General features: G+C 48.6%; 1 protein-coding gene across 1 annotated transcript in view; it reads left to right on the top strand.

Annotated features, from left to right (window-relative positions):
- The window catches only part of SLC11A1 (solute carrier family 11 member 1), a 191,939-nt gene that overhangs the window by 149,321 nt on the left and 18,724 nt on the right, over positions 1 to 23,894 (top strand). Inside the window, exon 10 of the mRNA XM_073647412.1 lies at positions 1,320 to 1,406. Coding sequence (XP_073503513.1) covers positions 1,320 to 1,406 — 87 coding nt within the window. The remainder of the gene's footprint in view (positions 1 to 1,319; positions 1,407 to 23,894) is intronic.

The following is a 23,894-nucleotide window of genomic DNA, read 5'->3' as shown; positions in this document are numbered from 1 at the left end:
TATTCGGTCAGTATTTTTTCTCAGGAGTTGGAGCCAAAACCAGGTGAGGAACAATCAGAGGAAAGGTAGAATAGAAACAAGTCACCAATTCTGCATTTATCTCCCACTCCTGAGAAAATATACTCTTCAATTTAACTGGCTGATTGCGAGTGGGCAGAGTTTTGGCGGCATCTACTTCATCTTAAATATGTGTTCACTAGATCATAGCTGATACATGGCTATAGGCTTGGATTAAAAACTCTGTCTGCAGCCGCCACTAGAGGGAGCTCCTCACATAGAGATTAATGCAATTATTCAAATCTGTGATCAGAGAACTCCCCCTAGTGATGACTGCTGACAGAATCTTATCATGTATCTCTGTATACAGGGAGCTCCCCCTAGTGGTGGCTGCAGACAGAATCTTATCATGTATCTCTATATACAGGAAGCTCCCCTAGTGGTGGCTGCACACAGAATCTTATCATGTATCTCTGTATACAGGGAGCTCCTCCTAGTGGTGGCTGCAGATAGGATCTTATCATGTATCTCTGTATACAGGGAGCTCCCCCTAGTGGTGGCTGCAGACAAGATCTTATCATGTATCTCTGTATACAGGGAGCTCCCCCTAGTGGTGACTGCAGACAGAATCCTATCATATATCTCTGTATACAGGGAGCTCCCACTAGTGGTGGCTGCAGACAGAATCTTATCATGTATCTCTGTATACAGGGAGCTCCCCCTAGTGGTCCCTGCAGACAGAATCGTATCATGTATCTCTGTATACAGGGAGCTCCCCCTAGTGGTGGCTGCAGACAGAATCTTAGCATGTATCTCTGTATACAGGGAGCTCCCCCTAGTGGTGGCTGCAGACAGAATCTTATCATGTATCTCTGTATACAGGGAGCTCCCCCTAGTGGTGGCTGCAGACAGAATCTCATCATTATCTCTGTATACAGGGAGCTTCCACTAGTGGTGGCTGCAGACAGAATCTTATCATGTATCTCTGTATACAGGGAGCTTCCCCTAGTGGTGGCTGCAGACAGAATCTTATCATGTATCTCTGTATACAGGGAGCTCCCCCTAGTGGTGGCTGCAGACAGGATCTTATCATGTATCTCTGTATACAGGGAGCTCCCCCTAGTGGTGGCTGCAGACAGGATCTTATCATGTATCTCTGTATGCAGGGAGCTCCCTCTAGTGGAGGCTGCAGATAGATATTAGGTATCTCTGTATACAAGGAGCACAAGTACAATTAACTATAAATACAATTTTATCCTACCACTGGTGATCTTTATTTGCTCTATTTGAGTCTGTGACTGGTATTCTTCTTTGTTTTCCAGTATGAAGTCTGTCTGAATAGCAGCAGCCCACATGCCGGTGTGTTCCCAAATGATAATGACACTTTAACTGTGGACATTTACACAGGGGTAAGTGGAAAATAACTGCACAATTCACATCCAGATCTGCACAAAGACATTAACCCCTTAAGCCCCGAGGGTGGATTGCACGTTAATGACCAGGCCAATTTTTACAATTCTGACCACTGTCACTTTATGAGGTAATTACTCTGGAACGCTTCAACGGATCCCCCTGATTCTGAGATTGTTTTTTCGTGACATATTGTACTTCATGATTGTGGAAAAATTTCTTCGATATCACTTGCGTTTATTTGTGAAAAAAACGGAAATTTGGCGAAAATTTAGAAAATTTTGCAATTTTCAAAATTTTAATTTTTAAGCCCTGAAATCAGAGAGATATGTCACACAAAAGAGTTAATAAATAACATTTCCCACATGTCTACTTTACATCAGCACAATTTTGGAACCAAAATTTTTTTTTGTTAGGGAGCTATAAGGGTTAAAAGTTGACCAGCGATTTCTCATTTTTCCAACAAAATTTACAAAAAACATTTTTTTAGGGACCACATCACATTTGAAGTCACTTTGAGAGGTCTTTATGACAGAAAATACCCAAAAGTGACACCATTCTAAAAACTGCACCCCTCAAGGTGCTCAAAACCACATTCAAGAACTTTATTAACCCTTCAGGTGCTTCACAGGAATTTTTTGAATGTGGAAGAAAAAAATGAACATTTAACTTTTTTCACAAAAATGTTACTTTAGACCCAATTTTTTTTATTTTCACAGGGGTAACAAGAAAAAATGGACCACAAAATTTGTTGTGCAATTTCTCCTGGGCACGCAGATACCCAATATTTGGGGAAAAAACACTGTTTGGGCGCACGGCAGGGCTCGGAAGGGAAGGAGCGCCATTTGACTTTTTGATTGTAAAATTTGCTTGAATAATTAGCGGACGCCATGTTGTGTTTGGAGAGCCCCTGTGTGCCCAAACTTTGGAGCTCCCCCACAAGTGACCCCATTTTGGAAACTAGACCCCCCAAGGCACCTTTCTAGATGCATAGTGAGCACTTGGAACCCCCAGGTGCTTCACAAATTGATTCGTAAAAATGAAAAAGTGAAAAAAAAAACACTTTTTCATTTTTACGAATCAATTTGTGAAGCACCTGGGGGTTCCAAGTGCTCACTATGCATCTAGATAGGTGCCTTGGGGGGTCTAGTTTCCAAAATGGGGTCACTTGTGGGGGAGCTCCAATGTTTGGGCACACAGGGACTCTCCAAATGCAACATGGTATCCGCTAACAAATTGAATGGAAAATCGGCTCAAATTGTTAGCGGACACCACGTTGCGTTTGGAAAGCCCCTCTGTGCCTAAACTTTGGAGCTCCCCCACAAGTGACCCCATTTTGGAAACTAGACCCCCCAAGGCACCTATCTAGATGCATAGTGAGCACTTGGAACCCCCAGGTGCTTCACAAATTGATTCGTAAAAATGAAAAAGTGAAAAAAAAAACACTTTTTCATTTTTATGAATCAATTTGGGAAGCACCTGGGGTTCCAAGTGCTCACTATGCATCTAGATAGGTGCCTTGGGGGGTCTAGCTTCCAAAATGGGGTCACTTGTGGGGGAGCTCCAATGTTTGGGCACACAGGGACTCTCCAAATGCAACATGGTATCCGCTAACAAATTGAATGGAAAATCGGCTCAAATTGTTAGCGGACACCACGTTGCGTTTGGAGAGCCCCTCTGTGCCCAAACTTTGGAGCTCCCCCACAAGTGACCCCATTTTGGAAACTAGACCCCCCAAGGCACCTTTCTAGATGCATAGTGAGCACTTGGAACCCCCAGGTGCTTCACAAATTGATTCGTAAAAATGAAAAAGTGAAAAAAAAAACACTTTTTCATTTTTATGAATCAATTTGTGAAGCACCTGGGGTTCCAAGTGCTCACTATGAATCTAGATAGGTTCCTTGGGGGGTCTAGTTTCCAAAATGCGGTCACTTGTGGGGGAACTCCAATGTTTGGGCACACAGGGACTCTCCAAATGCAACATGATATCCGCTAACAAAATGTCGGCTCAAATTGTTAGCGGACACCATGTTGCGTTTGGAGAGCCCCTGTGTGCCCAAACTTTGGAACTCCCCCACAAGTGACCCCATTTTGGAAACTAGACCCCCCAAGGCACCTATCTAGATGCATAGTGAGCACTTGGATCCCCCAGGTGCTTCACAAATTGATTCGTAAAAATGAAAAAGTGAAAAAAAAACACTTTTTCATTTTTATGAATCAATTTGTGAAGCACCTGGGGTTCCAAATGCTCACTATGAATCTAGATAGGTGCCTTGGGGGGTCTAGTTTCCAAAATGGGGTCATTTGTGGGGGAGCTCCAAAGTTTGGGCACACAGGGGCTCTCCAAATGCAACATGGTGTCCGCTAACAATTTGAGCCGACAATTTGTTAGCGGATATCATGTTGCATTTGGAGAGTCCCTGTGTGCCCAAACATTGGAGCTCCCCCACAAGTGACCCCATTTTGGAAACTAGACCCCCCAAGGCACCTATCTAGATTCATAGTGAGCACTTGGAACCCCAGGTGCTTCCCAAATTGATTCATAAAAATGAAAAAGTGTTTTTTTTTTCACTTTTTCATTTTTACGAATCAATTTGTGAAGCACCTGGGGTTCCAAGTGCTCACTATGAATCTAGATAGGTTCCTTGGGGGGTCTAGTTTCCAAAATGCGGTCACTTGTGGGGGAGCTCCAATGTTTGGGCACACAGGGACTCTCCAAATGCAACATGATATCCGCTAACAAAATGTCGGCTCAAATTGTTAGCGGACACCATGTTGCGTTTGGAGAGCCCCTGTGTGCCCAAACTTTGGAACTCCCCCACAAGTGACCCCATTTTGGAAACTAGACCCCCCAAGGCACCTATCTAGATGCATAGTGAGCACTTGGATCCCCCAGGTGCTTCACAAATTGATTCGTAAAAATGAAAAAGTGAAAAAAAAACACTTTTTCATTTTTATGAATCAATTTGTGAAGCACCTGGGGTTCCAAGTGCTCACTATGAATCTAGATAGGTGCCTTGGGGGGTCTAGTTTCCAAAATGGGGTCATTTGTGGGGGAGCTCCAAAGTTTGGGCACACAGGGGCTCTCCAAATGCAACATGGTGTCCGCTAACAATTTGAGCCGACAATTTGTTAGCGGATATCATGTTGCATTTGGAGAGTCCCTGTGTGCCCAAACATTGGAGCTCCCCCACAAGTGACCCCATTTTGGAAACTAGACCCCCCAAGGCACCTATCTAGATTCATAGTGAGCACTTGGAACCCCAGGTGCTTCCCAAATTGATTCATAAAAATGAAAAAGTGTTTTTTTTTTCACTTTTTCATTTTTACGAATCAATTTGTGAAGCACCTGTGGGTTCCAAGTGCTCACTATGCATCTAGATAGGTGCCTTGGAGGGTCTAGTTTCCAAAATGGGGTCACTTGTGGGGGAGCTCCAATGTTTGGGCACACAGGGGCTCTCCAAACGCAACATGGCGTCCGCTAACAATTTGAGCCGATTTTCCATTCAATTCGTTAGCGGACACGATGTCGCGTTTGGAGAGCCCGTGATGTGCCTAAACAGTGGAGCTCCCCCACAAGTGTCCCCATTTTGGAAACTATACCCCTCAAGGATTTTATTAAGGTGTATAGTGAACATTTTGAACCCAGAGGTACGGCACAGAATTTGTTTACATTAGGTCATCATATTGAATAAGTTGGCATTATTCTTGAGCGCAAGTGCTCGCTACTTGAGTTTGCATCGGGTACTCAGGTATGCACCATGTACAGCGTGTGCTCCAGTGACATGCTCGAGTCCCTGCTCCGCATGTTTCACGGTTATTAGACACCCAAAAAAAAACATGCGGGGATCGCTCGTGCATGGCAGGCAATCCCCGTAAAGTTTTTTTGGCCGCGAAGCATATGGGGCAGAGACTCGAGCATGTCACTCAAATACCCACGATACTCAATGCATACCAGAGCACCCGATGCAAACTCAAGTAGCGAGCACTTGCGCTCAACACTAGTCGCCATATCGTCATCTTTTTTTCTTACTTTTGAAAAAAATCCCAACCCCAGCCCTAACCCTAGCACAACCCTAGCCCTAGCACAACCCTAGCCCTAGCACAACCCTAGCCCCAGCACAACCCTAGCCCCAGCACAACCCTAGCCCCAGCACAACCCTAGCCCCAGCACAACCCTAGCCCCAAACCCAGCCCTAACCCTAGCCCAATCCTAACCCAAGAGTTTATTTTTGACGCCGTTCCTTGTGCGGTATAAGTGATTAGACGACTTTATTCTTCAGGTCGGTGTGATTACAGCAATACCAGAATCATATGGGGTTTTATGACTGACAGCTGTCACACACTAAAAGACGCATTTCTTGTAAAATCTAGTTTTTGCATCGCCATATTTTGAGAGCTATAATTTTTCCAGATTTTGGCAGACAGTCATGTGACGGCTCGTTTTTTTGCGGGATGACTTGACGTTGTTTTTGGTGCCATTTTCAGGCACGTGACATTTTTTGATCGCTTTCTATTCCGATTTTTGGGAGGCAGAATAAACAAAAACCAACAATTCAGGAATTGTTTTTTTTTTTTTTTTTTTATTCTGTTCCGCGTGTGGTAAAATTGATGAGGTAGCTTTATTCTTCGGGTCAGTACGTTTACAGCGGTACCACATTTGTATCATTTTTCTATGTTTTGGCGCTTATACACAATAAAAGCTATTTTATAGAAAAAAATATTTTTTAGTATCGCTTTATTCTGAGAGCTATAACTTTTTTATTTTTCAGATGATAGAGCTGTATGGCGGCTTGTTTTTTTGCGGGACGAGATGACGTTTTCAGCGGTACCATTTTTATTTATATGCGTCTTTTTGATCGCGTGTTATTCCACTTTTTGTTTGGCGTTATGGTGATAAAGCATTGTTTTTTGCTTCGTTTTTTTTTTTTTTTTTTACCGTGTTCACTGAAGGGGTTAACTAGTGGGACAGTTTTATAGGTCAGGTTGTTCCGGACGCGGCGATGCCAAATATGTGTACTTTTATTGTTTTTTTTTTTTTTTTATAATAATATTTATTGATAGGTACATTATATTTTTATTTTTGGTGTATTATTTTTTTATTTATTTTTTTTATATTTTTGCAATTTTTTTTTTTTTTTTTTCCACTTTCAGACAGTTTATACACTTTATTACTTTGTCCCATTCTGGGACTTTCACTTTTTTTTCTCTGATCGCCTGCATGGCACAGGAATGCAGCACCATCCCTATGCCATGCAGGCTATCAGCGGTGCACAGTGTGAAGATTGTTTGGAGATGCACTGCGCATGTCCAAACAATCTTCCTGCTGTCTGGTGACCCGGATGTTGTCATGACGACATCGGGTCGTCATGGCAACACCCAGGAAGCCTTTGCAGACTGCGCTGGAAACCGAAAGAGGAGGTGAGTATCGGCGATCACCTCCCCTTGCCCCCGCAATGCCGCGATCGACTTCGATCGCAGCATCGCAGGGGTTAATGTGCTGGGAGCGGTGCAGGACCGCTCCCTGCACATAGTACCGGGTGTCAGCTGTGACAATCAGCTGACACCCGGCGGCGATCGCGCCCCCACAGCCTGTGTGCGCGCGCGATCGCGATGACGTACTAATACGGGTCTGGCTCTTAAGTTCCAGGGCACAGACGCGTATTAGTACGTCAGATGTTGTTAAGGGGTTAAGGAGTATTCCAATCTAGTAACTTGATGGCAAACATTAGGTTCCTAAACTTTTCTAAACAATTTCTAAACTTTTGACAAAACTAAGTTCCATAGAACATTTTTTAACCCATGACATGAAAGTAAGGTGAATAATATAACTTTCATTACAAAATCTTCAGTTTTACTCAAATTAGATGATGGAAAATTGAGTACACCACACAAAGAAACACTACATCTAGTATTTTGTATGACCGTCATGATTTGTAAGGACGGCACCGAGTCGTCTAGTCCTGGAATGAACAAGTTGGTGACATATTGCAACATCGATCTTTTTCATTTCTTCCAGCTCTTTTTTAGAGCCTGGATGCTGGATGGAGAGTGATGACAACTTTTCTCTTCAGACATTATCTTCATATTTGTCACCGGGACAGATTGTAGGCAGCTTTTTTGTGCCTGGGCTTTAGGATCTGCTTTCTTCATGGACGACAGCACCCATACATACCATTTCTCTGCAGTGTACGCCATATTGTGTCACGGGAAACACGCCGGCTCGGCCTTCTGCTTCTGATTTTCTTCCACCCTTCTTATCAGTAGTTGCTAATGTTTAGGTGGTAACATCTGTGGTCGCCTGGATGTCTCTGTCACATGCTGCAGTTTTATATCTTTGTGACATTTTGTATCATTTTTGCTCCAGTAGTATCACTGGTAAGTAGTGTTGAGCATTCCGATACTGAAATATCGGGTATCGGCCGATATTCGCAGTATCGGAATTCCGATACTTAATTCCGATACTTTTACAATATCGAATACCGTAATCGGAAGTTCCCATAATGCCTGCGCTCTGCAGTGTCTCTGAAGGATGACAAGCTGGATGGCAGCGCTCAGCTGCGATCCAGCCTGTCATCAGAATGCCATCCCAGCGTGAGAGAATTCTCCTGATTGCTTAAAAGCCGCCGGCTTTTAAACAATCACACAGCCCCATACTGCTTCCCCGCAGCCTCCCACCCTGATCCTCTGCTCCCCTCGCCACCTCCCATCCCGATCGCAAGTTAGGACCGGGCGGGGAGCGCAGCACCAAGGAGCGGGGAGCGAAGGACCCGGGCGGAGAAGCCGACAGTGAAAAGACTTCACCGCTGGCTTTCCCGTTCTGTGCTGCGCTTTCCCGCCGGTTATTTCAAATGAACAGCTGAGGTATTGTGGCACCCCAGGGGTCTGGTTACCACAGTAATAGCAATATTACGTCTGAGAGCAGGTGGGAGGTCTCCTGGTCAGGAACCCTAAGCATGCAACACCTCCTGCCCAGTCCTGGGAGGGGAAGAATTTCCCCTATATAAACTGGGACTGAGGTGGGGTTAGAGGAGAAGAAGAGGAGTCCCAGACAGAGACACAGTCTGGTCTGGAGGGGAGCAGATACAGGGAGAGCAAGATCAGGAGCTCTGTGGGAGCAGTGATAAAAAGGGGTCAGGGACTGGAAGCTGTAGAGCTCGTCCTGACTGAAGAGATCCCACCGGACACGGAGTCCGAGGCTGTGGGGACTGATCCATACCCAGCAGCAGAAACCGACCGGCAGGGGATTTCAGGTCCTCTGGCCAAGAAACCCGAAGGCACGGTCACACGCAAGGGACCAGCACCGCCGTCGTGGAGCGGAGGCTACCAGAAGGCCCCGAGTCACCGGCCATACGGGTGAGCACCACACGGTACACTCAGGGACGTGGGCTACTTTTACCCGCTTCTAGCAAGGTAGCCAGGGAGAGTACAATTAGTTGGGGAGGCCTACAACTCCGCCTGGCCGGGGGAGATCCTATCTGCTCACGGACTGACCAGGCCCCGATCGCTAGCCAGTACTCCCGGGAGGGTCTACCTTTACCACCAGTAAAGACCCTGAACTACACCGCACCGTCTCTGAGTGGTTCCTGGTGCCTGCGTGCAATTCTGCTATCCCCATCATCCACGTCCGCTGCCCTGAGGCCATACCCCTCCCGTTGGGGGTTATACTATCCACGCTGCACAACCGTACCACCGGCCTCAGCAGTCTGCCCTGCAGCGGCGGCTTCATAACCGCATTCAACGGGTGGCGTAGTCGAACACTATAACATCTTCTACTAAATTCTGCCACTTAGTTTGACACCCTGAGCACGGACCGGGTCACCGCCACGAGGACTACTAACCCCAACAGATCCGGCTCCGGGTATTCCCTGAACATGGCCCAGGGGGCGCGTCAGTATCAGGTGATGCTGATCAGCTGTTCATTTGAAGTCGCCGCGGTGCCCTCAGAGGGTTCATGTGAGTTCATGCTTGACTGCATGAACTCACATGAACTTTCCCACGGCCGCACAGGTCAGCCTCACCTCGCAGACCATCAGCCCGTTATGATTAGTGTGTGCGGGTGTCTGTGCGATGTGTGCGGGCGTGCGCGGTGTCTGTGCGATGTCTGCGGGTGTGTGCGGTGTCTGTGCGATGTCTGCGGGTATGCGCGGTGTCTGTGCGGGTGTGCGCGGTGTCTGTGCGATGTCTGCGGGTGTGTGCGGGTGTGCGCGGTGTCTGTGCGATGTCTGCGGGTGTGTGCGTGCAGGCAAACATAGGCCGATGTGACACTACTACTCCCATCGGCCTATGTCTGTCCCCGTCCACTCGTGCCAGCAGGATCAGCACGATGGGAGCAGTAGTTCCCATCAGCCTGTTCCTGCTATTTAAATTGCCCTACTGTGTCCCCAATAAATGTTAAAAACATGTCATTGGTGGCCAGTGGTTACCTACAATAAATTAGTTCATACATTACCTGTCCCCGCCGATCGCCACCTAAAATAAAGTAAAAAATAAAAAACTACACCTATACTCACCTAGACACCTAATTCCCCGAAGCCATCGATCTCCTGTAATAAAATATAAAATAATAAACCACAACCTTATCCTTACCCCTCCGTAGTAGTCCACGAGTGTCCCACGATGATCTCCAGTTTAGAGCAGCCACATAGAATGTGACCGCTCTGAACCGCTGCCGCCGCTAGAATGGCAGGGCCGTAAAGCAGCCCCGTCACTGCATAAGCGGGTTCGCCGGAGTTCAGGCAGCGCTGCTCCGGTGAGCTGCTTTACGGCCCCTCTGTACCGTGAGAAATTCCCACGGTACAGCAGTGCCGTAAAGGAGGTCTCCGGAGCTGCGCTGACTGAATGCACTCCGGTGACCTCAGTCAGTGGCTCCCGCTGCCGGGAGCGGACGTGTTCCCGGCAGCGTGAGCTTACAGCAGCCATGCACAGCTGTCACCATCTCCAGATGTGACAGCTGTGCATGGGAGATCAGCGCAGGAACGTGGACAGGTAACTATTTTTTTTTAGTAAACTAAGAATTAAATAAAATGGTGTGTTTTATTTCAAATAAATTATTTTTTTCTGGGTGTAGTGTGTTTTTTATTTTTAACACTTTGTAGGTTAGTAATGGGGGTGTCTTATAGACGCCCATCATTACTAACCTGGGCTTCATGGCAGCTGGCGCTGACATGAACCCCAGCCCCATTACCCCCTGCCACCGCACCAGGGCAGCGTGGAAGAGCGAGGCTAAGTGCCAGAATTGGCGCATCCTATGGATGCGCCATTTCTGGGGCGGCTGACGGCTGGTGTTTCTAGCCTGGGAGGGGGCCAATATTCATGGCTCGCTTCCTGGGCTATTAATATCAGCCCCCAGCTGTCTGCCTAGCCTTTGCTAGCTATTAAAATAGGGGGGACCCCACGTCATTTTTTGGGGGGGTCTCCCATTTTAATAGCTAGTAAAGGCTAGGTATTCAGCTGGGGGCTGATATTAGCAGCCTGGGAAGCTCCGTGGGTATTACCCCCTTCCCAGGCTTCAAACATCTGCCCCAGCCGTCTACTTAACCTCCGCTAGAGACTAAAATTATGGGGGATCCCACGCCAATTTTATTTTTAATAAATCCTTTATTTTAACACTAAATGACACTTGAGGAGTTAATAAAGATGCAGTCCCTAAATTATTATTTATTTTTTAATTAATTTTTCCAAAAAATGTTGACGTGGGCTTTGCCATATTTTTGTATGCCAGCCAGGTACAGCAGGCAGGAACGGGCTGCCCCCAACTCCCAGCTGCCTATTTGTACCTGGCCGGACACAACAATGTAGGGAAGCCCTTTTTTTCTTAATTATTTCATGAAATAATTTAAAGAAAATTGACGTGGGGCTTCTCCCTGTTTTTGTGTCCAGCCAGGTACAACTAGGCAGCTGGGGGCTGGAATCCGCAGCGCTGGGAGGCCCAAGCTTTCTGGGCCACCCCCGCTGCAAATTGCAGTCCGCAGCCACCCGAAAAATGGCGCGTTCATAGAAGCGCCATCTTCTGGCGCTGTACCCAACTCATCCAGGGCCTTGGTGCGGTGACTCACTGGGTAATAAAGGGGTTAGGGCCAGCTTGGCATTATCAGCTGGCCCTAAGCCCGAAATTCATGGGGTCACACCAATATTAGACATGACCGCCATGAATTTCTAGTAAAGTATTTAAAAAAAACACAACACCCAGAAAAAAGTCCTTTAATTGAAATAAACACACAATTCTTTATTGTTCTAAATTAAACCATACTTACCATCACGCCCATTCCTGCTGAAGCCAACGATCTCCTGCAATAAAAGAAAAATAATAAAGCAACATCATCCTTACCTTTCCATGGTTCCCAGGACGGCTCCAGCTCTGCTACATCGAGATGACAGGCTGGACCGCTGCAGAATGCTGCCATCCAGCCTGTCATCCCGCAGACACTGAGAAGTGCTGGCATGCTTGCGCTCCTCAGTGTCTCGCTGTGACGGCATAAAGATGAGCCGAGGTCATGTCCAATGAACTCTGCTCACCTCATGCACGTCACTGACAGCGTGGGAGAATTCTCAAGCTGAAGCGCTGAGTGCAGGAGAATTCTCCCACGCTGTCAGTGACGTGCATGAGGTGAGCAGAGTTCATTGGACATGACCTCGGCTCATCTTTATGCCGTCACAGCGAGACACTGAGGAGCGCAAGCATGCCAGCACTTCTCAGTGTCTGCGGGATGACAGGCTGGATGGCAGCGTTCTGCTGCGGTCCAGCCTGTCATCTCGATGTAGCAGAGCTGAAGCTGTCGTGGGAACCATGGAAAGGTAAGGATGAGGTTGCTTTATTATTTTTCTTTTATTGCAGGAGATCGTTGGCTTCAGCTGGAATGGGCGTGATGGTAAGTATGGTTTAATTTAGAACAATAAAGAATTGTGTGTTTATTTCAATTAAAGGACTTTATTCTGGGTGTTTGTGTTTTCTTTTAACTTTGACTATGGGGTTAGTAATGGGGGTGTCTTATAGACGCCTCTCCATTACTAACCTGGGCTTGATGTCAGCTGGCATTATAAGCTGACATCAACCCCAGCCCTATTACCCCACTGCCACCGCTACAGGGCAGTGGGAAGAGCGAGGCTAAGTGCCAGAATTGGCGCATCCTATGGATGCGCCATTTCTGGGGCGGCTGACGACTGGTGTTTCTAGCCTGGGAGGGGGCCAATATTCATGGCACCCTTCCTGAGCTATTAATATCAGCCCCCAGCAGTCTGCCTAGCCTTTGCTAGCTATTAAATTAGGGGGGACCCCACGTCATTTTTTGGGGGGGTCCCCCATTTTAATAGCTAGTAAAGGCTAGGTATTCAGCTGGGGGCTGATATTAGTAGTCTGGGAAGCTCCGTGGGTATTACCCCCTTCCCAGGCTTCAAACATCTGCCCCAGCCGTCTGCTTAACCTCCGCTAGAGACTAAAATTACGGGGAACCCCACGCCAATTTTTTTTTAAATAAATCCTTTATTTTAACACTAAATGACAAGTACAGTAACCAACACTGTCACTGTACTTCTTATATATGTGACTGACATGTTTCTATCTATCTAATCTATGTATGATTCTCTATTCCTTCTATTCTAAATTGTGGGGTACAGATGCTGAATTGCCGGCCGGCTTTCTTAAAGAGACGGTGCATGAAAACACTATTATATTTTTAAATAAATCCTTTACACTAAATCACAAGTACAGTAAGCAACACTGTCACTGTACTTCATATATATGTGACTGACATGTTTCTATCTATCTAATCTATGTGTGAAGCTCTATTCTTTCTGTTCTAAATTGTCGGGTACCGGTGTATGCCGCTTATGAATTGCCGGCTTTTTGTGTAATACATTCTACATTATTCTTAGTTGTTTTACTTCATGTGGAATTAACCTACAAGGAAAGAAAGGGTTTATTTTCATTCCAATTTTTGTGTCCCATTGACTTGCATTGGTTTCCGGTATTGGAATCGGCGATATCCGATACTTTTTGGGTATCGGTCCGATCCAATCCGATACGATATTTCCTGATATCGGAAGGTATCGCTCAACACTACTGGTAAGGAAAGCTTTGCTGATCTTCTTGTATCCTTCGCCTTTCTTGCGAAACTAAATGATTTTATTCCTCAGGTCTTGTGACATTTCTCTTCCATGTGGTGCTATTGCTGGCAGCATGAAGAGGGAAGGGGTTTTCTTTATGTATCGCCCTCTTACAGTCGCCAATCTACTGGACATCTGTGTAATGAATAATTAGACTTACCTGTGGTTGAATTCTTGTTGATTATAATCTTGTAGTCTAAACTTTAGCTTTGCTCCTAAGACTTTCATTGGGGTGCACTCATTTCTGCAAAATGGTCTTGAATGAATTTGTTAGAAAAATTACTTTTTGGGTGTGCAAAATATCAAATCTTGTCTGCAATCAATGGCCGACATTTGTGGAAGTATTTTATAGTTTGGTTTCCAACAGAAAATGTTGACTCTGAAATGAAAATATTGTTTTTTGACAGATAAGTTGGGGTGTACTCATTTATGCTGATCACTGTGTATATACAGTACAGACCAAAAGTTTGGACACACCTTCTCATTTAAAGATTTTTCTGTATTTTCATGACTATGAAAATTGTACATTCACACTGAAGGTATCAAAACTATGAATTACCACATGTGGAATTATATACTTAACAAAAAAGTGTGAAACAACTGAAAATATGTCTTATATTCTAGGTTCTTCAAAGTAGCCACCTTTTGCTTTGATGACTGCTTTGCACACTCTTGGCATTCTCTTGATGAGCTTCAAGACGTAGTCACCGGAAATGGTCTTCCAACAATCTTGAAGGAGTTCCCAGAGATGCTTAGCACTTGTTGGCCCTTTTGCCTTCACTCTGCGGTCCAGCTCACCCCAAACCATCTCGATTGGGTTCAGGTCTGGTGACTGTGGAGGCCAGGTCATCTGGCGTAGCACCCCATCACTCTCCTTCTTGGTCAAATAGCCCTTACACAGCCTGGAGGTGTGTTTGGGGTCATTGTCCTGTTGAAAAATAAATGATGGTCCAACTAAACGCAAACCGGATGGAATAGCATGCCGCTGCAAGATGCTGTGGTAGCCATGCTGGCTCAGTATGCCTTCAATTTTGAATAAATCCCCAACAGTGTCACCAGCAAAGCACCCCCACACCATCACACCTCCTCCTCCATGCTTCACGGTGGGAACCAGGCATGTACAGTCCATCCGTTCACCTTTTCTGCGTCGCACAAAGACACGGTGGTTGGAACCAAAGATTTCAAATTTGGACTCATCAGACCAAAGCACAGATTTCCACTGGTCTAATGTCCATTCCTTGTGTTCTTTAGCCCAAACAAGTCTCTTCTGCTTGTTGCCTGTCCTTAGCAGTGGTTTCCTAGCAGCTATTTTACCATGAAGGCCTGCTGCACAAAGTCTCCTCTTAACAGTTGTTGAAGAGATGTGTCTGCTGCTAGAACTCTGTGTGGCATTGACCTGGTCTCTAATCTGAGCTGCTGTTAACCTGTGATTTCTGAGGCTGGTGACTCAGATAAACTTATCCTCAGAAGCAGAGATGACTCTTGGTCTTCCTTTCCTGGGGCGGTCCTCATGTGAGCCAGTTTCTTTGTAGCGCTTGATGGTTTTTGCAATTGCACTTGGGGACACTTTCAAAGTTTTCCCAATTTTTCGCACTGACTGACCTTCATTTCTTAAAGTAATGATGGCCACTCGTTTTTCTTTACTTAGCTGCTTTTTTCTTGCCATAATACAAATTCTAACAGTCTATTCAGTAGGACTATCAGCTGTGTATCCACCAGACTTCTGCACAACACAACTGATGGTCCCAGCCCCATTTATAAGGCAAGAAATGCCACTTATTAAACCTGACAGGGCACACCTGTGAAGTGAAAACCATTTCCGGTGACTACCTCTTGAAGCTCATCAAGAGAATGCCAAGAGTGTGCAAAGCAGTCATCAAAGCAAAAGGTGGCTACTTTGAAGAACCTAGAATATGACGCGCCCCCTGGGCCTGTGTTGTGCAGGGGAACCCGGAACCGGGCCTGTTGTAGAATGCTGGGGGTTGTAGTCTCCGTGTGGCGGTGACCCGGTCCGTGCCCAGGGTGGTCAAACCAGTGGCAGTCTATTTGTATTGTAATAAGTGTCCGACTACGCCACCCGTGGATTGCGGTCAGTGGGGACCGCCGCTGCGCTGCAGACCGCTGAGGCTGATGTTGTTTGCGCAGCCGAGTATGGGATGACTCCCCACGGGAGAAGTATTGCCTCAGGGCAGCTAATGTGGAAGATGATGGGAGTGATGGTGTGAGGGTCCCAGTGCTAATGGTGCAGGAGCGGCAAGGAATCACAGAGACGTGAGGTGCAGTTCAGGGTCTTTACTGATGGTACAAGGCAGACCCTCCCGGGAGTACTGGCTAGTATAAGGGGCCTGGTCAGTCTGAGAGCAAGCAGGAGTTCCCCTGGCCAGGTGGAGTTGTAGGCCTCCCCGTTTATCTGCACTCTTCCTGGCTACCTTGCTGTCAGCGGTTACAAGTAGCCCACGTCCCTGAGTATACCGTGTGGTGCTCACCCGTATGGCTGGTGACTTGGGGCCTTCTGTTAGCCTCCGCTCCTGGATGGCGGCGCTGGTCCCTTCTTTGTGACTGAGCCTCCGGGCTTCTATGGCCAGAGGACCTGGAATCCCCTGCCGGCTGGTTTCTGCTGCTGGGTTTATATCAGTCCCCACAGCCTCGGACTCCTGTGTCCGGTTTTAGTGTCTTCGTCCAGGGCAAGCTCTGCTCAGCTCCAGCCCCTGGACTTCAGCTACTGCTCCTCCAGAGCTCCTGATCTCACTTTCCCTCTCCAGACTCTGACTGCTCTAATCCTGCCCCAGACCCAGTTTTTAAAGGCAGATTCCTCCCCTCCCAGGTCTGGGCGGACCGTGTTGCATGTTTAGGGATCCTGACCAGAGAAACCTCCCACTTGCGCTCAGACATAATATCTCTATTACTGTGGCAACCAGACCCCTGGGGTGTCACATTCCCCCCTAGTAAATTTTAGTACTCCGGGACTAAACACATTTTTAAAGAAACATAAATACAAGGTATAACAATAACAATACAACATATTTACAAGAAGCTTTAGTCTGTAGAGGTCATGGCGTTTCTGTGACCGGGTGTCCATATCACCCAAGGTGAAGTTTATGAAACAAATGGGGTGTCCATGTCACCCAACAAGGCGAAGTCTTGGCACAGAATAGGGGACCTGTCCAAAGCAAACCCCTTGCGTTGTCCTTGGGCGTGGCTGCAAGGTTAGAGCTAGCTACTTTGGGCCGCAAGTAGGCCACACCAGACAGGTTTTCTCTTCTGCGACCGTCTTCGCAAGAGGCACCAAGGTGCAACTATCTACAAAACTGTTCCGGTTATCCAGTGTCCATAACCTGTTAGTCCAAATAAATCTGCAGGGTAACTGAGAAACATAATTAGTAACAGGCAACACACATAAACCATAAACATTTTTCAATAAACAGTCAATTTTGCAGTGCATTGGTTTAGATTCTCCAGCGAGCGGGCATCTGACCTCTAGTGACCCTAGTGGACCTACGGAGCTCACTAACTGGTCCTGCACTACAGGGTGTAGGAGGTGTTATGGGTAAGCTGGGCAGCTGTCTGCGCACTCTTTGGCTCACTAGGGGCACGGCAGGCTCACTACTAGCAGAGGGTTGATCCTCCTGGACTGCTGGTGTGGATTCTTCTGCCTCCTGGGCCGGCTGCTCTTCCAGCTCTACTGGTTCCTCTGTAGGCACTTGCGGGGCTGGCTGGAGAAAGGTGAGGACGGGTAGCACGACAGCGCCGTTTACTTGTGTCCAAGACCGGGGGAAGTCTCCGAGTACGGTACTGATCATTTCTTCCCTTTCCTCTGCGGGTTGAGGGTTTTCTTGATCTTCTTCAGGGCTTTGCAGCTGCTCGGGACACTTCTTCAGGTGGTCTCTGGAGACAATGGCTGTGGTTTCTCCTCCATCCTTACTGATTACGCAGATTTTTGGGTTCTCATGGCTTGATGGCAGTACGGTGTACGGGTCCTTCTCCCACTGGTCGTCCAACTTGTGGAGCCGCCTCTTCCTCTTCAAGACCTGCTCTCCAGGTACCAGGGGAACAGCGGGAGCATACTGGTTATAAGCCTTCTCTTGCCTTTCTCTAGCTTGAGACAGACTTCGCTCGACGCTTTCCTGTACTTTCCGATACTGCTGCTGCCGTTCTGTATCCCAGTCTGCCTCTGGCGAGGTGTCCTCAGGCGTCAGGACTCCCATATCCAGGTCAATAGGCAGCTTACCAGGTCTTGCTCTCATTAGGTAAGCCGGGGTACAGTTGGTGGAACCTACAGGGATGTGGTTATACAGGTCCACCAGATCGTGCAGTTTCTCAGGCCACAGACTGCGTTCTTCCAGGGGCAATGTTTTTAGCAGATCTATCACCACCTGGTTCATCTTCTCGCAGAGTCCATTGGTTTGAGGGTGATAGGGCGTTATTCTTATCTTCTTGCAGCCATACAGGTTGCAGAACTCCTGGAAGACCTCCGCTTCGAAGGCTGGTCCTTGGTCTGTCAACACTTGGTCCGGGTACCCGTGTGGACGGCAGAAGTGCTGCTGGAAGGCTCTAGCTGCTGTTTGAGCCGTTAAGTCCTTGACCGGGACCACCACCAGGAACCGGGAGTAATGATCTACGATTGTGAGGGCGTAGACATACCCAGATCTGCTTGGAGCCAGTTTCACATGGTCCAGGGCTACCAGTTCCAGTGGCTGTCTGGTGATGATGGGCTGCAAGGGAGTCTTCTGGCTGGCACGGTCCTTTCTTCTCAGGTGGCACGGGCCACAGTCTCTGCACCACCTCTCGATGGCTCCTCTCATGCCTACCCAGTAGAACCGTTCACACAACAAGAACTCCAGCTTCTTCCATCCGAAATGCCCTGCTCCGTTGTGGTATGCCTCCAGAACCATAGCCGCGTCTCGTCTTGGGACCACTACCTGCCAGGTCAACTCATGCGTTCGAGAGTTAACCATTCTCCGGCACAGCTTCTCCCTGTAGAGGAACAGCTTACTTTTCTCCTTCCACAGTTGCTTGGTCTCCTCCGGAGCATCTGGGTCAAGACGGGCATCGGCCTGGGTCAGCATTTCCTTCACCAAATGGACTGCGGGATCACTGTCTTGCGTCTCCGTCCAGTTGTAGTGGGGCAAGAGATTGAACGTCACGGAGCGCCTGTCCTTCACACGGTGGGAATACAGGGTAATCCCATGACGGTGGAACGCAGGGAGCTCAACTTCTTCAAGATCTTCTGGATCTTCCCCTACGTCCGGTAAGTTCGGCATTCTAGACAGGGCATCCGCATTGGCATTTGATCGTCCTGCCCGGTATTTGATGGTGAATTCAAAGTTGGACAGGCGGGCCATCCATCTCTGTTCCAGGGCACTGAGCCTTGCAGTGTCCAGGTGCGTCAACGGGTTGTTATCCGTGTACACGGTGAATTTGGAGGAGGCAAGGTAATGCTTGAAACGTTCGGTCACTACCCACACTACTGCCAGGAACTCCAGCTTGAATGAGCTATAATTCTCAGGGTTCCTCTCCGTGGGCCGTAGCTTTCGGCTGGCGTAAGCGATTACCCGTTCTTTCCTTGCTGGATCTGGGACAGTACGGCTCCTAGCCCGATGTTGCTTGCGTCCGTGTGGAGGATAAAGGGCTGGCTGTAGTCTGGATATGCCAGGATTTCATCCCCCGTGAGGGCCATCTTCAGCTGGCAAAAGGACTCCTCTTCCAGCTTTTCCCACCTGAAGGGCGGCTTCTGGTTTTTGGCTTTCCGAGATTGACCTATCAGGAGGTCCTGCATAGGGGCTGCCATTTTGGTGAAACCGGGAATGAATCTTCGGTAGTAGCCTACCAACCCGAGGAACTGCCGCACTTCCTTTATGCTGGAGGGTCTTGGCCAGTCCTTAATTACGGTGATCTTATCAGGGTCGGGAGCCACTCCGTCAGCACTCACCACGTGTCCCAGGTACTGCACCTTTGGTTTCAGGAGGTGACACTTGGAGGGTTTCACCTTTAGGCCGTAGTTTGCCAGAGCTTCAAACACTTTTGCCAGGTGTTTCAGGTGGTCCTCGTAGGTCTTGGAATAGACGATGACATCGTCCAGGTATAAGAGGACCGTCTCGAAGTTCCGGTGTCCCAGACAGCATTCCATCAACCGTTGGAAGGTTCCTGGTGCGTTGCAGAGCCCGAACGGCATACAGTTAAATTCGCTGTGTCCCATCGGGGTGGTGAATGCGGTCTTCTCCCGGTCCGCCTCTGCTACAGGAACCTGCCAGTGCCCGCTAGTGAGATCCAAAGTAGAGAAGAAGTTAGCAGATTTTAATGCAGCTAAGGACTCTTCTATCCTTGGTAACGGGTATGCATCTTTGTGTGTGATACGGTTGACATTCCTGTAGTCTACACACATTCTCATAGTGTTGTCTTTCTTTTTCACTAAGACCAGTGGAGCTGCCCAGGGGCTACAGCTGTCCCTGATTACCCCAGCCTCCTTCATGTCTCTAAACATCCCCTTGGCGTGTTGATAGTGTGCAGGGGGTACGGGTCGGTATCTCTCCTTTATGGGGGGATGGTCTCCCGTGGGGATGTGGTGTTCTACCCCCTTTACTCGCCCGAAGTCTAGCGGGTGTTTACTAAACACTCTCTCGTACTCTCGAACCACCCGATAGACTCCCTGTTTCTGGTGTGAGGGAGTGGAGTCAGTACCCAAATGCAGTTGCTGACACCAGTCCTACATTGGTTTCTTAGAGCCGTTACCTTCCTCTGGTTGAGATGGAGGCAAGGGTTCCACGGCCTATACAGAATTCTGGTTTATGGTGAACAATTTGGCTAGCGTGGCATACCGGGGCAGGTATATTTCTCTCTCCCCGATATTTATGATGCGAACGGGCACCCTCCCATGGCGTACATCGACCACCCCCCGTGCTGTCAAAATGGTGGGCCTACTGTCTGAGTAGACTGGTTCTACCATTGCTTGATAGTCTCTACCTCTTAGACCAATAGCTGCCCGGCACCAAATCATCATCTCACTTTTTGGGGGCATGGCAATAGGGAACGGGTCACACATTCTCACGCTACCTATCTCACCACCAGATAGTTCCACCTGTTGCCGCTTCATCAGTGCCCGGATCTCTTTTTGGAGCACACGCTGCTGGCCGGAACTGGCGTTCTTGGCAACCTGCTGTAAAATGAGAATCACCTCTGCAAGACAATTTTCAATCACATTAGTTCCCAAGGTTATTCTAGGGTGACTCTCATGACGGTCTATGTCCACTATAATCAGTCCTTGTGCCGCCAGTTCGACTTTACCGATTTTAATGGTCACCTCTTAGAATCCCACCTGCGGCACTGGCTGACCATTGCTGGCGATGATACTCAGGTCGTCATCTGGGTAGCGGGTTATGTCCGAGTCATTCCAGTACTGCTTGAAGAGCACGTACGGGATGGTGGTGACCTGTGACCCGGTGTCTAGTAGGGCACTCATAGGAATGCCATCCAGTACCACAGGCAAGACCGGACATCCCCCTACGTATTTGTCACGCCAGTTTGATGGGCCTGATGGTCTTATGCCTGGGGGTTGGCCCTCTACCCCAGGTTGTGCCCGTTTAAATGACAGTACCTTGCCACATGTCCGGGTTGATTGCAGCGGCGGCAGATGGGTCGTCCGTCCTTGTTGTACCGGTCGCTGGGTCTTCCTCTGGCCGGTGGGGTCCTCCTCAGTCGGCGCCACGGGACGTCCTCCGGTCCGGATGCCAGCTGGATCTTTCCTGGAGAAGAGACCTGTAAAGACTGCACAGTTCTGGTTAGCGCGGCAACGCTCTTAATCAGCTCTTGGACCTGATGGTGCAGGTCTGTAGCCGGGTCACTGTTTAAAGCCTGCGCATCAGCTCCCACAGGCCCTGCAGACAAGGGCGCCGTCTCCTGGTGGTAAGTGATAGCAGGGCGCCTGTGGGTCACAGCGCCACCTGGTGCCGATTCTCGGAGCACCCGGATGGCTCTGTCCTTGAACTGTGCAAAGTCCAGGTCAGGGTCCTGTAAGGCCATTGCCCGCAACTGGGTTCGGTGGGCATTGCACAGTAGACCCTCAATAAATTGTTCAGTCAACAGCTTATCTTCATTTCCCACGCTGTCAGGGTCTGCCTGCTTAATGGCTCTCAGGGCCTCTTGTAGGTTTAGAGCATAGTCTCTTATACTCTCATGTGCCCGTTGTTTGCACCCATAAAATCTTAGTTTTATTTCGGCTGAGGTGCGGGTGTCAAATGTGTCTTTCAGCCGGGTTAGTATGTCTCTGACAGTCCTCTTCCTCCCAGGTGGCCAGGACTTTACCTCCCTTTGGGCTGCCCCGATTAATTGGGCCACCAGGATGCTCACTTTTTGCTCTTCTGTGAGGGGGTACACCTGGAAGAGGCTATCCAGTCTTTCTCTAAAGTCATTTAGAGTATGTGACTCCCCTGAGTACTGGGGTAGCCAGGCTGCCCCCGGGATATAGGGCATGGTGAATGGCATGACTGTTGCAGCGGTTGCGCTGGCGGTGACTGTGGCAGTGGAGCTCCCCTCGGTATCCGGCATCCTCCTCCCCCCTAGTGGACCGTGGCCTACCTTGTGATGCTCTTCTTCCGTAGGCCGCGGCTCCGCAGTCGATCGTCGGGGTTGAGGACCTGGCGTCACGCTCCGATGACGTCAGCGTCGCTCTTCCTCCCTTCCAGGACCTTGCGCAGCGTCAGAGCGTGGGGCGGAGCGTGGGGCGGAGCTTCGGATCTCGCGCGCTTTCGGCGTCCACGCCCCTCTTCTTCCCGTGCGGCGTCCCGAAGATGGCGTCCGAAGGCGGGAAGCAGCTGCGGATGGCGGGAAGAAGGCAGAAGACGGCGGGAAACGGTCCAAGATGGCGTCTGATGGCGGGAATCGGCTCCGGATGGCGGGAAACGACTCCGGACGGCGGGAAACTTCACCACAGGTAAGGATAAAAGTCTCTTTTTCAGGCACGCAGTACCCGGTGGTTGCGGGCACGAAATCCTGCCGACTACGCCAAAGTTGACGCGCCCCCTGGGCCTGTGTTGTGCAGGGGAACCCGGAACCGGGCCTGTTGTAGAATGCTGGGGGTTGTAGTCTCCGTGTGGCGGTGACCCGGTCCGTGCCCAGGGTGGTCAAACCAGTGGCAGTCTATTTGTATTGTAATAAGTGTCCGACTACGCCACCCGTGGATTGCGGTCAGTGGGGACCGCCGCTGCGCTGCAGACCGCTGAGGCTGATGTTGTTTGCGCAGCCGAGTATGGGATGACTCCCCACGGGAGAAGTATTGCCTCAGGGCAGCTAATGTGGAAGATGATGGGAGTGATGGTGTGAGGGTCCCAGTGCTAATGGTGCAGGAGCGGCAAGGAATCAGAGACGTGAGGTGCAGTTCAGGGTCTTTACTGATGGTACAAGGCAGACCCTCCCGGGAGTACTGGCTAGTATAAGGGGCCTGGTCAGTCTGCGAGCAAGCAGGAGTTCCCCTGGCCAGGTGGAGTTGTAGGCCTCCCCGTTTATCTGCACTCTTCCTGGCTACCTTGCTGTCAGCGGTTACAAGTAGCCCACGTCCCTGAGTATACCGTGTGGTGCTCACCCGTATGGCTGGTGACTTGGGGCCTTCTGTTAGCCTCCGCTCCTGGATGGCGGCGCTGGTCCCTTCTTTGTGACTGAGCCTCCGGGCTTCTATGGCCAGAGGACCTGGAATCCCCTGCCGGCTGGTTTCTGCTGCTGGGTTTATATCAGTCCCCACAGCCTCGGACTCCTGTGTCCGGTTTTAGTGTCTTCATCCAGGGCAAGCTCTGCTCAGCTCCAGCCCCTGGACTTCTGCTACTGCTCCTACAGAGCTCCTGATCTCACTTTTCCTCTCCAGACTCTGACTGCTCTAATCCCGCCCCAGACCCAGTTTTTAAAGGCAGATTGCTCCCCTCCCAGGTCTGGGCGAACCGTGTTGCATGTTTAGGGATCCTGACCAGAGAAACCTCCCACTTGCTCTCAGACATAATATCTCTATTACTGTGGCAACCAGACCCCTGGGGTGTCACAAATATAAGACATATTTTCAGTAGTTTCACACTTTTTTGTTAAGTATATAATTCCACATGTGTTAATTCATAGTTTTGATGCCTTCAGTGTGAATATACAATTTTCATAGTCATGAAAATACAGAAAAATCTTTAAATGAGAAGGTGTGTCCAAACTTTTGGTCTGTACTGTATATACTAATGGATACTCGGCACTCAAAGAAAAGGAAGAATGTTCGTGATATGTTTCTTTATTTTATTTCATAAAGCAATCCCAAATTAGGTGACATTTCGGCCTTCTAGATAAAGGCCTTTATCAAACACTGACATAAACAGAAAATTAACATTTACAAAGACACCAAAATATAATGAATAATAAAT

The sequence above is a fragment of the Phyllobates terribilis genome, unplaced genomic scaffold (genome assembly GCF_046119375.1).
Source record: "Phyllobates terribilis strain yellow unplaced genomic scaffold, ASM4611937v1 Scaffold_9__5_contigs__length_417890890, whole genome shotgun sequence".
Classification (NCBI taxonomy): Eukaryota; Metazoa; Chordata; class Amphibia; order Anura; family Dendrobatidae; genus Phyllobates; species Phyllobates terribilis.
The sequence above is the reverse complement of the archived record's forward strand: the minus strand, read 5'-3'. Positions and strand labels throughout refer to the sequence as shown.